Source organism: Ctenopharyngodon idella, chromosome 13, assembly GCF_019924925.1.
Source record: "Ctenopharyngodon idella isolate HZGC_01 chromosome 13, HZGC01, whole genome shotgun sequence".
NCBI classification, from domain to species: Eukaryota; Metazoa; Chordata; class Actinopteri; order Cypriniformes; family Xenocyprididae; genus Ctenopharyngodon; species Ctenopharyngodon idella.
In genome coordinates, this window is record NC_067232.1 from 35,892,040 (window position 1) to 35,904,848 (window position 12,809).

Sequence of the window (12,809 nt, forward strand, 5' to 3'; positions counted from 1 at the left end):
ATTGGCGTATCAATTCATTACTTTCCATAAAATAAAACAGATTAGACAAAAGTTTGTTTTGTCACTTTCAAACTTAGTTGAATTGGTCACAATACTAGCCATCTAAGCAAAACCACTCAAGTGGATAAAAGAGAGGAAATGAACATAGCAGGGGTCTCGAGTGTTTTAATGCTATAGAAATTCCAGGCCATTTTGAGACAAACAGAACATGTACATGACCAATCAAAGGTTTGGACTCACTTGGCTGAGTTTATGTTTCTCATGATCTTAAGACCTCTAAAGCTTCAGTGCTTCAAAATTAGTTTTGCTGACAAAATATAGATTGTTCCTAGTTTAATTGAAGCATCTAGGCAAAAACTGGCTTCTTTGAAGAATCTAAAATATATCACTAAAAGATTTCCATCTTTCTTCCTTCCTTAAATCAAGGTTTTAATGACTATACACTTCAGTTTGAGTATATTTCTCAATGTCAGTATCCACTAAACACTTTTCAACATGTATCAACTCAACCAGAACAGAAAATACTTACATTGTTGCATTCTCCAAGGAAGTAAAGTGCAAATCCATCAGCTTTTGTGGCTGTGAAAAAAAAAAGGAAAATAAAAAATAAGGATGATGTACTGTATCATATGTTAGACATGTACATTCAAAATGGTACAATCCGAAAGAATTTAACTGAATACAAATGGGCTCAGAGATTCAGCATGGCATTTCTAGGAGGGAAAATGAAAAGCAAAGTGCTAATACACATGGCTAATGTTTTTAACAGATATAATAATTCTTGCTCTTGAAGAAGATCCAAGTATTCCAAAGGACCAAAAGAACGTAAAAGAAGAGGGGTGTTTTGAATGAGTGTTTGAACCAAGGTCACAAATTAGCCAGGGCTAGGGTTATAATTACCACTTAAAGTAATAAAGTCTTCTAATCTGAAAGCTATATCACTTAATTCACATTAGCTATGTTTCCACTCAAAATTTTAGAATTTATGTGCAAAATTGGCATAAACATTTGTGAATAAAGCACTGTTTCCATCCCATGTGTTCAAGAGAATGAAACGGTCATTTCCTGGGAAATTGGCGCAAAATATCTGTGATAAAAATGGAAGTTGCTGCAATCAGGGAAGCCACTGTGGATCTTTTATCCTACATCATAAATTACTTGCTTACTCGGCAAACGAAACACAATAAACGCCGTCATGTTATCTTACGTTCGGATGCCTGGTGTTTGTGAACGCAATCATGTGAGAAACTTCTTGAAGGTCTTTATATCAAATCATTATGATGACAGACTTTGGCTCAGGCATTTCAGAATGACCAAACCAACATTTGAGATGCTGTGCGATGTGATTGGTCCGCTGGTTAGTCCAGTTATCCAATAACATCCACTGTTGAGGCAAAGTCACATGAGTTTTTTGTTGAACATTGAGGGATTTATTCGGTAAATGTGTTTCCATCGTAGTTTATGCGCATGTCTGCTTAGCGGATAAAATTTATTTGCATCTTAATGTTTCCATCCAGCGTTTTTTTTTTTTTTATGTGATGTCCCAAAATGCTCAGAAAAATAGGTGGATGGAAATATAGCCATTTATTTCTTAAGTGATTCAATTAAGTATTTGACACTTTTTGAAAACTGATTTGAACACTGTTAAATGACAATATGGTACCTCATAAAGGTACAAAATGCCCCTGAAAATCCAAATATTGCTCCCTAATAAAAAATAAGTTAATTTTTGAAACGGGTGTGCACACGCTTAAGTTTTGCGTGCAGCGGCTAGTGCTGGTGTATGTGAGACATGCAGGGGGCCGGACTGAATCCCAGCGCTCTGCAGTGCTGCAGCATTCAGATGAAGCGTGGGTGGATGGGAAGTGACAGGCCGAGCGCTGCTCGATCAGCGTGTGTGCGGAGGAGAGAGATGGGGAACACCCGTACTTAAACCTTTTAACCTGGATTCACGACACCTTCATCTGTAAGGCTCTCTACCAGGGGTGGACTGAGGGTAAAAAGTGGCCTGGACTTTCTGGCACACAGCGGCCCATCACACCCGGTCCGCAACACTCCACACCATAAACCCACCAGCTCATTATGCACAGAGCATTGTTAACACCACTTACTAACATTAAAATATAACACAATACAGAAATATAAATGTTATTTAAATTTTTTAATTTAAATGCTTATCATTTACATTAATGAATGACTGGCATACTTCTTTACATTATAATTTGTCTTTCATGGCAAATAGTAAATGATTTTAAAGAATTTTTACACCGTTCTTTTACACAGAGGGACAGTTTAATATCAGTAAAGTTCAATACCTACCATAAAATCAGTCCATTTAACACAATGCTCTGGGCATGGTCTAGAAAAGACCATGTATGTATGACCATGAATGTAGTGCAGAATTTTTACAATACTTTACAGTATTTGTCCTTTTAGAATAGAGCTCCAATTGTGGACAAGAGTGTAAAAATTGTAAAAATACAGCAAAACAGTAATATTGTGAAATATTATTATCATTTAAAATAACTTTTTTCTATTTGAATATATTGTAAAATTTATTCCCATGATCAAAGCTGAATTTTCAGCATCATTACTCCAGTCTTCGGTGTCACATGATCTTCAGAAATCATTCTAATACAGTATGCTGATTTGCTGCTCAAGAAACATTTCTTATTATTATCAATGATGAAAACAGTTGTGCTGCTTCAGATTTTTGTGGAAAAAGTGATACACTACCATTTAAAAGTCTGGGGTAAGATAAAACAAATATAGAAATTAATACTTTTATTCAACAAAGACGTATTAAATTGATTTAAGTGATATTTATAATTATTACAAATGATTTATATTTCAAATAAATGCTGTTTTTTTTTGTTCATTGAAGAATTCTGAAAAATAAAAGTATCACAGTTTCCTCAAAAATATTAATATGCAAAAACAGTTTTCAGCACTAACAAAAACAAGAACCATTATTAATAATTGAGCACAAATAATTGCACTGATAATAATTAAGAAAATCAGTAATAGTAAAGCAAATCAGCATATTAGAATGATTTCTGAATGATCATGTGACCCTGAAGACTGGAGTAATGATGCTGAAATTTCAGCTTTGATCACAGGAATAAATTACATATTTTAAAATGCAAAACAATTATTTTAAAATGTAATATTTCATAATATTAGTGTTTTTACTGTATTTTTGATCAAATAAATTCAGCCTTCTTTCAGAAACATTTTTTTAAAAAAGTCTTTATTTCAAACTTACATATAAAATAATGCCTGTAAACTAATTAGCAAATTATATTTTTATATTAATATATGACACGTTCCTAATCACAGAACTTGAAAGTGAAAGTCGTCAGATTTACAATGTTCTAGTGTCAGTTTGAGAATGATATTTTGAGTTTTATGAATTTTCTTAGACAAGTGAAATTACTGAAAAAAAGCCTGGAAACATATATACAAACATTCACTCTTCTGTCTCATATGCTGAAAACTGCTACGTTAATGTTCCTTTGTGCATTGTGTGACGAATAATGTAAATGGAATTAAAATCAGAGAAATTCAAAAAGGTCAGTAGTAATTTGCATCCCTGGAAATTAACGTTTAACAATTTTTTTTTAATCGTAAACAGTTGGCAAAAACAAAAAAACAAAAAAAACCTGTATTGTCTCATCATGTTCAGTTGCTTACATCTTCGCATTCTTCAAGTGTTAAAAAGCGCTGCGCTGCTCTGCTTCTGTGAACAGTAAATCCCGCCTTCTTTGATTTGATTGGCTATCTCGAACAGTTTGACACTAACGAGCGCTTTTAATAAACTACTGCACTGAGCCGGTCTGATCATGCTAAATTGAATTGACTCAAGTGGGCTGCGCGGCCCATTAGTCTGGGCCGATGGAAGGATATAGGCTATGTAAGTTTACTATAATTCATTCTTTATATATATTTACGTAGCAATGGTAAAACAAAGTGTGCAATTTGGTAAAATTTTCAGTAACATTTTATATATAATAATGTTTTATTAATATTAATATAATATTATTAATTAATATTAATAAGTACAGTTACTTAAGAATTATTAAGTGTTATGAATGGCTGGATTACCTTTCACCTGAAGTGCTTATCATGCTGGGTAATTTGGGCTCTGTGAGTGTTTGTGTATGTGGGTGAGACAGAAAGGCTCTGACCTGTTTTGATGATGTTGCACAACTCATAGAGCAGTAGTTTGTTGTCTCCTCCAGTGTCCAGCCGCTGCTCCATGTAGCTGTTGAGCTCATATACAACGCTCTGCATATTCGTGTCCTGGTACTGCTGGACACAAGAGAGACACACATTCACATGCACTTGCACTGTATGCTGTATTACTCCAGGCTTCAGTGTCACATGATCCTTCAGAAATCATTTGCTGAATTGGTGCAAGAAACATTTCTTATTATTATCAATGCAAACATTTTGACACATTTTTGCAGGATTGTTTTATGAATAGAAAGTTCAAAAGAACAGCGTTTAATGGAAATTGTTTTCATGGATTCGTGGTGTCATCTGTACCTGGAAAACTCAAAGAAAAAACTTCTCCGTTTTAAGCATATCGTTGACGTGATTTTATTTTTTTTGACGACAGTTAAATGAATTAAAAGAAAGGTACAATGTGAGTATCTCAGATTTATCTTTCCACACAGGAGACTCAAAGACTTTATATATAGAAAGACGGTGCACTATGAATGGGAGAAAGTGCAACGCGCAATATGGTGGATTAAGTCCTGCCTTCTAAATAAGAGCCAGTCGCCAATTGGTAAAGTTATCGCATCACTGCAGTTGCCTTTAGAAGCTCCGGTTCCTATAGAAACAGTCAGACCCGCGCTTCCTATAGAGACGTATGATTAGGACTGCGTATGCGCATGCGCATTACTTGATCCAGCCTGAAAAATGCAGTTTTTTTCCATGATTCGAGAGTTTATAAACAAAATTTATGAGACAATCGTTGTCAGATTTCATTGGTGATTTCAAATATGAAATTTAATCGAAAGCTTGGCAAACAGCTTTGGAGAATTTGATGTTTGCCCATTCAAAGAGATAGGAGCTGCACTTGCATGCCCGAGAGGCGTTTCAAAGATGGCCACCAAGTGAAATGACTTGTCTTAAAGGGACTTTGACTCAATTCAACATTAAAATCAATTTTGCATTTCGCATTAGGTAACAATTGGGTACTCAAAAAAAAACAAAAAACAAAAAACATACAAATACTGGGTAAAAACAGACCATTTAATTAGACTGAAAACAGTCATTCTTTAGGGCTTTTCACACTTGAAATAGTTAAAGGGTTAGTTCATCCAAAAATGAAAATTCTGTCATTAATTACTCACCCTCATGTTGTTCCAGATCCGTAAGACATTCGTTGATCTTCGTAACACAAATTAAGAAATTTTTGATCAAATCCGATGGCTCAGTGAGGCCTCCATAGACAGCAATAACACTCCCTTTTTCAATGCCCAGAAAGGTACTAAAACATATTTAAAACAGTTCATGTTACTACAGTGTTTCAACCTTAATATTATAAAGCGACGAGAATACTTTTTGTGCACCAAAAATAACAAAATAGCGACTTTATTCCATAATATCCAGTGAAGGGCGATTTCAAAACACTGCTTCATGAAGCTTCGAAGCTTTACGAATCATTTGTTTCAAATAAGTGGTTCAGAGCGCCAAAATCACATGATTTCAGTAAACGAGGCTTCATTACGTCAAGTCAAGTCACCTTTATTTATATAGCGCTTTTAACAATGCAGATTGTATCAAAGCAGTTTTACAGTGATAACTGGTATATAATTTTGGCTGCACAGCAGCTCTTAAAGAAAATGGTGTCATTATCCATCTTAAGTAAATTCAGTATTGATTCATTCCGATGTAAGAATCAATAGTTATTAAATTAGTTAATTTATCTATATCAGTACTGGAGTAAACAGTGATGTCATCATCCAGCTCAGTTCAGTTCGCATACAATGGTGTCAATGCAGGCAGATCAAAACACTGTTGAATATCAAATGTCAAGTGTCCCCAACTAAGCAAGCCAAAGGCAACAGCTGCAAGGAACCCAAACTCCACGTCATAAGTGTTTTGAAACTTCAATAGTTGACTTTGGCAGTTTGATACGCGCTCCAAATCACTGATTCAAAACCTATGATTCGTAAAGAACTGCAGCTTCATGAAGCAGTGTTTTGAAATCGCCCATCACTAGATATTGTGGAATAAAGTCGGTATTTTGTTATTTTTGGCGCACAAAAAGTATTCTCGTCGCTTTATAATATTAAGGTTGAAACGCTGTAGTAACATGAACTGTTTTAAATATGTTTTAGTACCTTTCTAGGCATTGAAAAAGGGAGTGTTATTGCTGTCCATGGAAGCCTCACTGAGCCATCGGATTTGATCAAAAATATCTTAATTTGTGTTCCGAAGATCAACGAAGGTCTTACGGGTGGGAAACGACAAGAGGGTGAGTAATTAATGATATAATTTTCATTTTTGGGTGAACTAACCCTTTAACCCTGGGTAATTCTAAACCCTAGGTTAACAGAATACTGGGTTATCTTGCTTCTCATTTCACACTGCTCATAATTTATCCGGGGTTAAAAATTAATCCTAGGTATTCATAAGCTGACATTCCTTAACCCTGGGTTAATGTTCTTATTTGCATATTTGCGGTGTCAGCGTCATTGATTGGATGAACGCAGCACACGACTTGTTTACATAGGCTAGCTAGCTCTAGCGTTGTGGATCCTCATATTGTCGACTATACTATCCAGTTTATATTGAATGGACATTTCGGACTATAAAGGTAAGAATGAAATGGTCTCTTCTTCACTCAAATTGTTGCATTTTCTGTCAGCATTTGACATTTTTCCTTTCAAACGCTGAATTCACTGTTTATATACAATGTGCAGTGTTACCGTGACCATCCAAAGCAGTCAAATATGAGTATGCGATTGGTTGTCTGTTGCTAAGCATCTAGTCGTAACATTCTAGCACTGCATCATTTCACACTGAACAAGTTTGGCACCGCAAAGCGGTGCTAACCCTGCTCCGGAGCAGGATTTCATAACCACAGGTAAAAAGCGGTGCTAACCCCGTTTCCAAATTACAAGTGTGAAATGTTCCTTTATGCTGTAAAAAAAAATTGTTGGTTTAACTTAAAAAAGTAAGTTACCTGGTTGCCTTAAAATTTTCAGTTCATTGAAATGAAAAATTTGAGTTCATACAATGAATGCTTTAATCAACAGAAACTCAAAATATTATGTTATCTGAACCACATTAATTATTAAAGTTGATTTGACAAAAGAAAAAATGTTGTGATATCAAATAAAGAAATACATTTCTTACAGTGTACCCAAGGTTAAAAGCAGTGTTTAGAACGACGATAACCTGGGGTTAAGCGCAGTGTGAAAAGATCTTTTTTTTTTCTGAAAAAATTTTTTTCACTGAACTTGATGCAATGCATTATAGGACTTCCCTTTGACACTTTTGACATTTTTGCCAAAACAACTTATCTTAGAAGGCAGTATAAATCATGAACATCCAATAATGAAGCTTTTCTCTCACAATATTCACATGAAATATGAAAAAAAAGAGACCTGTGTATAATACAGAAATCAGTTTTTTAACATCCAAATCAGGAGGAGTGAACAGCAAAACAAGAATGTCTATTTCTGTCCCTGTGTGAAAGGTCAGAGTGGGCCGGTGGACGAGGGGTGTGTGAGGTGCTCCCCCACGGGAACGGCTCCCTACGCATCCTGTTTATGTAGACGAACATGTGACGCACTGAGGACAGGCGACGTCCCCGCTGTCCTTCTCCAAAATGTCCTTGTTTCCACAGACCACCCTCCCCGTCTTCTCCAACCCCATCCCTGCACACTGTCTCCATCGTGTTCTGCTGTTCCTGTCCTTCTCTGCCGGCCCCATTTAACTTCTTCATCTCTGTCCCCTAAATCAGCGGGTCTCAGAGCATAGTGTGTGTGCTCCTAACCCTAACCCTAGCCCATTAAAGTGGCAATGATCTCATTAACAGGTCATTGCTTCTGCTCATTTAAATCTGTCACAGGGTTTGTGTTCTCCATGTCATTTGTCATTTAACAGACACTCTCATATTTAGCAGCTGTATGCATGAGTGTGTGTTGCTTAGTGATTATTAGCAGAAACTTTCAGTGAAGTTCTCCATGAGCGCTTCTCCCCTGATAACCATCCCCACTTGGGACACTCTGCCTTTTGGCATGAATGTTCACACTTTTGCCACACACTTACTTTAATAAAGGGGTCACACATTACATTTTTTTTTTTTTTTTTAAATGTAAGAGATCCATTTCATTCTACAACATTGATTCCTCACGATATAACTGCTTTAAGGTTAACCCTATAAAGGCTACTGCATCATATTTGATAAGCACATTTCTAAGGCCTCTAAATTATAGACATGATCAAAATTTTGATGAAAAACCTGTTGTACATTATCTACTACATGCTGTCTGTCGTCTGATTCATAGTTTATACTTTTTTAGCAAGTAAAAGTCTAGTATAATTGTAAAAACATCCCCCTTCAGGTCGTGATACATGTGTCTTTTTGCTGTGAAATCTTTAATGATTTTTATAAAGTAGACCTAAGAATAATTTTTATAATGTAAGTAATATTTAAAGATGAACATTTACTGAAGCTACTTAGGTTTACTTTATTATCCATACATCATTTTCAGAAAAAAACTGTGAGGGTCAAATATGATACATGAGGATTTGAGAAACGTTTATTTGTACATCTCTCAATCATCATTGTATTACATTGCATCATATGTTTTGCCCCACAATAAAAACTACAGAGCTTTGATCATTAAACTAAACATTTAAATATCATCTTAATAAGACTATTTTCGGGAGATATAGAGTGACAGCTGATACTTATATGCATTTTATGTAAGTCAGCTATATTGTTATAAGATCTCATTGATTTACATTAAAAGCTATCAGATTTTTTTCTTACTTTTTGGCCATATAAGTATCAGAAAGTGCACCAAATTGCATATTTTAGGCCTCTAAATCATTCTTGAGTATGAGTATATATTCTCTTCTATCGTACTATATGAGCCATAAAAGCCTGATGTATGAAATATGATACTCAACAACAACAAAAAAAAGTTAAATGTACATATAAGGAACAGCTGGAGGACCAATTTGCAACTTATTAGGTCAATTGGCAACATGATTGGGTATAAAAAGAGCCTCTCAGAGTGGCAGTGTCTCTCAGAAGTCAAGATGGGCAGAGGATTACCAATTCCCCCAATGCTGCGGCGAAAAATAGTGGAGCAATATCAGAAAGGAGTTTCTCACAGAAAAATTGCAAAGAGTTTGAAGTTATCATCATCTACAGTGCATAATATCATCCAAAGATTCAGAGAATCTGGAACAATCTCTGTGCGTAAGGGTCAAGGCCGGAAAACCATACTGGATGCCCGTGATCTTCGGGCCCTTAGACGGCACTGCATCACATACAGGAATGCTACTGTAATGGAAATCACAACATGGGCTCAGGAATACTTCCAAAAAACATTGTCGGTGAACACAATCCGCCGTGCCATTCGCCGTTGCCGGCTAAATCTCTATAGGTCAAAAAAGAAGCCATATCTAAACATGATCCAGAAGCGCAGGCGTTTTCTCTGGGCCAAGGCTCATTTAAAATGGACTGTGGCAAAGTGGAAAACTGTTCTGTGGTCAGACGAATCAAAATTTGAAGTTCTTTTTGGAAAACTGGGACGCCATGTCATCCGGACTAAAGAGGACAAGGACAACCCAAGTTGTTATCAGCGCTCAGTTCAGAAGCCTGCATCTCTGATGGTATGGGGTTGCATGAGTGCGTGTGCCATGGGCAGCTTACACATCTGGAAAGGCACCATCAATGCTGAAAGGTATATCCAAGTTCTAGAACAACATATGCTCCCATCCAGACGTCGTCTCTTTCAGGGAAGACCTTGCATTTTCCAACATGACAATGCCAGACCACATACTGCATCAATTACAAAAATCATGGCTGCGTAGAAGAAGGATCCGGGTACTGAAATGGCCAGCCTGCAGTCCAGATCTTTCACCCATAGAAAACATTTGGCGCATCATAAAGAGGAAGATGCGACAAAAAAGACCTAAGACAGTTGAGCAACTAGAAGCCTGTATTAGACAAGAATGGGACAACATTCCTATTCCTAAACTTGAGCAACTTGTCTCCTCAGTCCCCAGACGTTTGCAGACTGTTATAAAAAAGAAGAGGGGATGCCACACAGTGGTAAACATGGCCTTGTCCCAACTTTTTTGAGATGTTGATGCCATGAAATTTAAAATCAACTTATTTTTCCCTTAAAATGAAACATTTTCTCAGTTTAAACATTTGATATGTCATCTATGTTGTATTCTGAATTAAATATAGAAATTTGAAACTTCCACATCATTGCATTCCTTTTTTATTCACAATTTGTACAGTGTCCCAACTTTTTTGGAATCGGGTTTGTATTTTATTATATCTTTTCATGTGACAAAATTTGAAATGACACTTTGCTACAATGTAAAGTAGTGAGTGTACAGCTTGTATAACAGTGTAAATTACTGTCCCCTCAAAATAACTCAACACACAGCCATTAATGTCTAAACCACTGGCCACAAAAGTGAGTACACCCCTAAGTGAAAATGTCCAAATTGGGCCCAAAGTGTCAATATTTTGTGTGGCACCATTATTTTCCAGCACTGCCTTAACCCTCTTGGGCATGGAGTTCACTAGAGCTTCACAGGTTGCCACTGGAGTCCTCTTCCACTCCTCTATGACGACATCAAGGAGCTGGTGGATGTTAGAGACCTTGAGCTCCTCCACCTTCCGTTTGAGGATGCCCCACAGATGCTCAATAGGGTTTAGGTCTGGAGACATGCTTGGCCAGTCCATCACCTTTACCTTCAGCTTCTTTAGCAAGGCAGTGGTCATCTTGGAGGTGTGTTTGGGGTCGTTATCATGTTGGAATACAGCCCTGCAGCCCATGCTCTGCTGCAGTATGTTCCAGTACATGTTGGCATTCATGGTTCCCTCAATAAATTGTAGCTCCCCAGTGCTGGCAGCACTCATGCAGCCCCAGACCATGACACTCCCACCACCATGCTTGACTGTAGGCAAGACACAATTGTCTTTGTACTCCTCACCTGGTTGCCGCCACACACACTTGACACCATCTGAACCAAATAAGTTTATCTTGGTCTCATCAGACCACAGGACATGGTTCCAGTAATCCATGTCCTTAGTCTGCTTGTCTTCAGCAAACTGTTTGCGGGCTTTCTTGTGCATCATCTTTAGAAGAGGCTTCCTTCTGGGACGACAGCCATGCAGACCAATTTGATGCAGTGTGCGGCGTATGGTCTGAGCACTGACAGGCTGACCCCCCACCCCTTCAACCTCTGCAGCAATGCTGGCAGCACTCATACGTCTATTTCCCAAACACAACCTTTGGGCAACCTCTGAACACGTGCACTCAACTTCTTTGGTCGACCATGGCGAGGCCTGTTCTGAGTGGAACCTGTCCTGTTAAACCGCTGTATGGTCTCGGACGTGCTGCAGCTCAGTTTCAGGGTCTTGGCAAACTTCTTATAGCCTATGCCATCTTTATGTAGAGCAACAATTCTTTTTTTCAGATCCTCAGAGAGTTCTTTGCCATGAGGTGCCATGTTGAACTTCTAATGACCAGTATGAGAGAGTGAGAGCGATAATACCAAATTTAACACACCTGCTCCCCATTCACACCTGAGACCTTGTAACACTAACGAGTCACATGACACCGGGGAGAGAAAATGGCTAATTGGGCCCAATTTGGACATTTTCACTTACATTTGTACTCACTTTTGTGGCCAGCGGTTTAGACATTAATGGCTGTGTGTTGAGTTATTTTGAGGGGACAGCAAATTTACACTGTTATACAAGCTGTACACTCACTACTTTACATTGTAGCAAAGTGTCATTTCTTCAGTGTTGTCACATGAAAAGATATAATAAAATATTTACAAAAATGTGAGGGGTGTACTCACTTCTGTGAGATACTGTATACAAATACACACACATGCATGTATATATTTAACAAAAATCTATTATATTTATATATAAAATATTTATATATAATATAAATCATATATAAATATATATGTACATGTATACATGTAAATATTTCTTAAATATATATATATATATATATATATATATGTGTGTGTTGTATGTAAAATATATACATGTGTGTACATAGTACACACACATATATTATGTAAACACAAAAAGCGTATTATTTTCAATGTCAGGCTTTACTGGGTTAAAGAAACACACACATACGCACGCACACACACAGACACACACACCCACACACACACACACACGAAAACGATGCCTCACTTACCCTGCTAACTTCTTTAGCTGAGGAGTCATCTGTTAAAATACAAAAGAAAACCATGTCAAAACAAATAAAGACGATCATATATTGTCACACAAAGTCACTTTCATGGATGACTGGGCAGAATGTCCCTTCATTTGCATAAAGCATGTTTTATTTTGATTTATTATGTGTCCTATTTATTACGAAGTCTTGTGCGTTTACTTATATATATATTTACATTTTTGGACTTTTTCTGCCTTAATGAATAAATTTGTTGGATGTCAAAGAGAAAAGTGTAACACATGAGAAACAGGATCAAATCTGCATCAACATGAGCAACAGAGCACAATGTGACATGCACTGACTGCTGTGTCACAGTTACAACAC

General features: G+C 36.9%; 1 protein-coding gene across 6 annotated transcripts in view; it reads right to left on the reverse strand.

The window, feature by feature from the left end:
* pde10a (phosphodiesterase 10A) overlaps nt 1–12,809 on the reverse strand; it is a 140,336-nt gene that overhangs the window by 39,801 nt on the left and 87,726 nt on the right. For 4 of the 6 annotated variants that reach the window (XR_007933295.1, XM_051917674.1, XM_051917670.1 and 1 more), the window contains exons 3-5: nt 12,447–12,475; nt 4,188–4,311; nt 530–579 (exon numbers count right to left, since the gene is read on the reverse strand). Coding sequence is in view for 5 of the 6 variants with exons in the window: in XM_051917674.1 (XP_051773634.1) it covers nt 530–579; nt 4,188–4,311; nt 12,447–12,475 (203 nt within the window). In the remaining variant the exon portion in view is untranslated. The remainder of the gene's footprint in view (nt 1–529; nt 580–4,187; nt 4,312–12,446; nt 12,476–12,809) is intronic. The other 2 variants (XM_051917671.1, XM_051917673.1) reach the window with 1 other exon arrangement.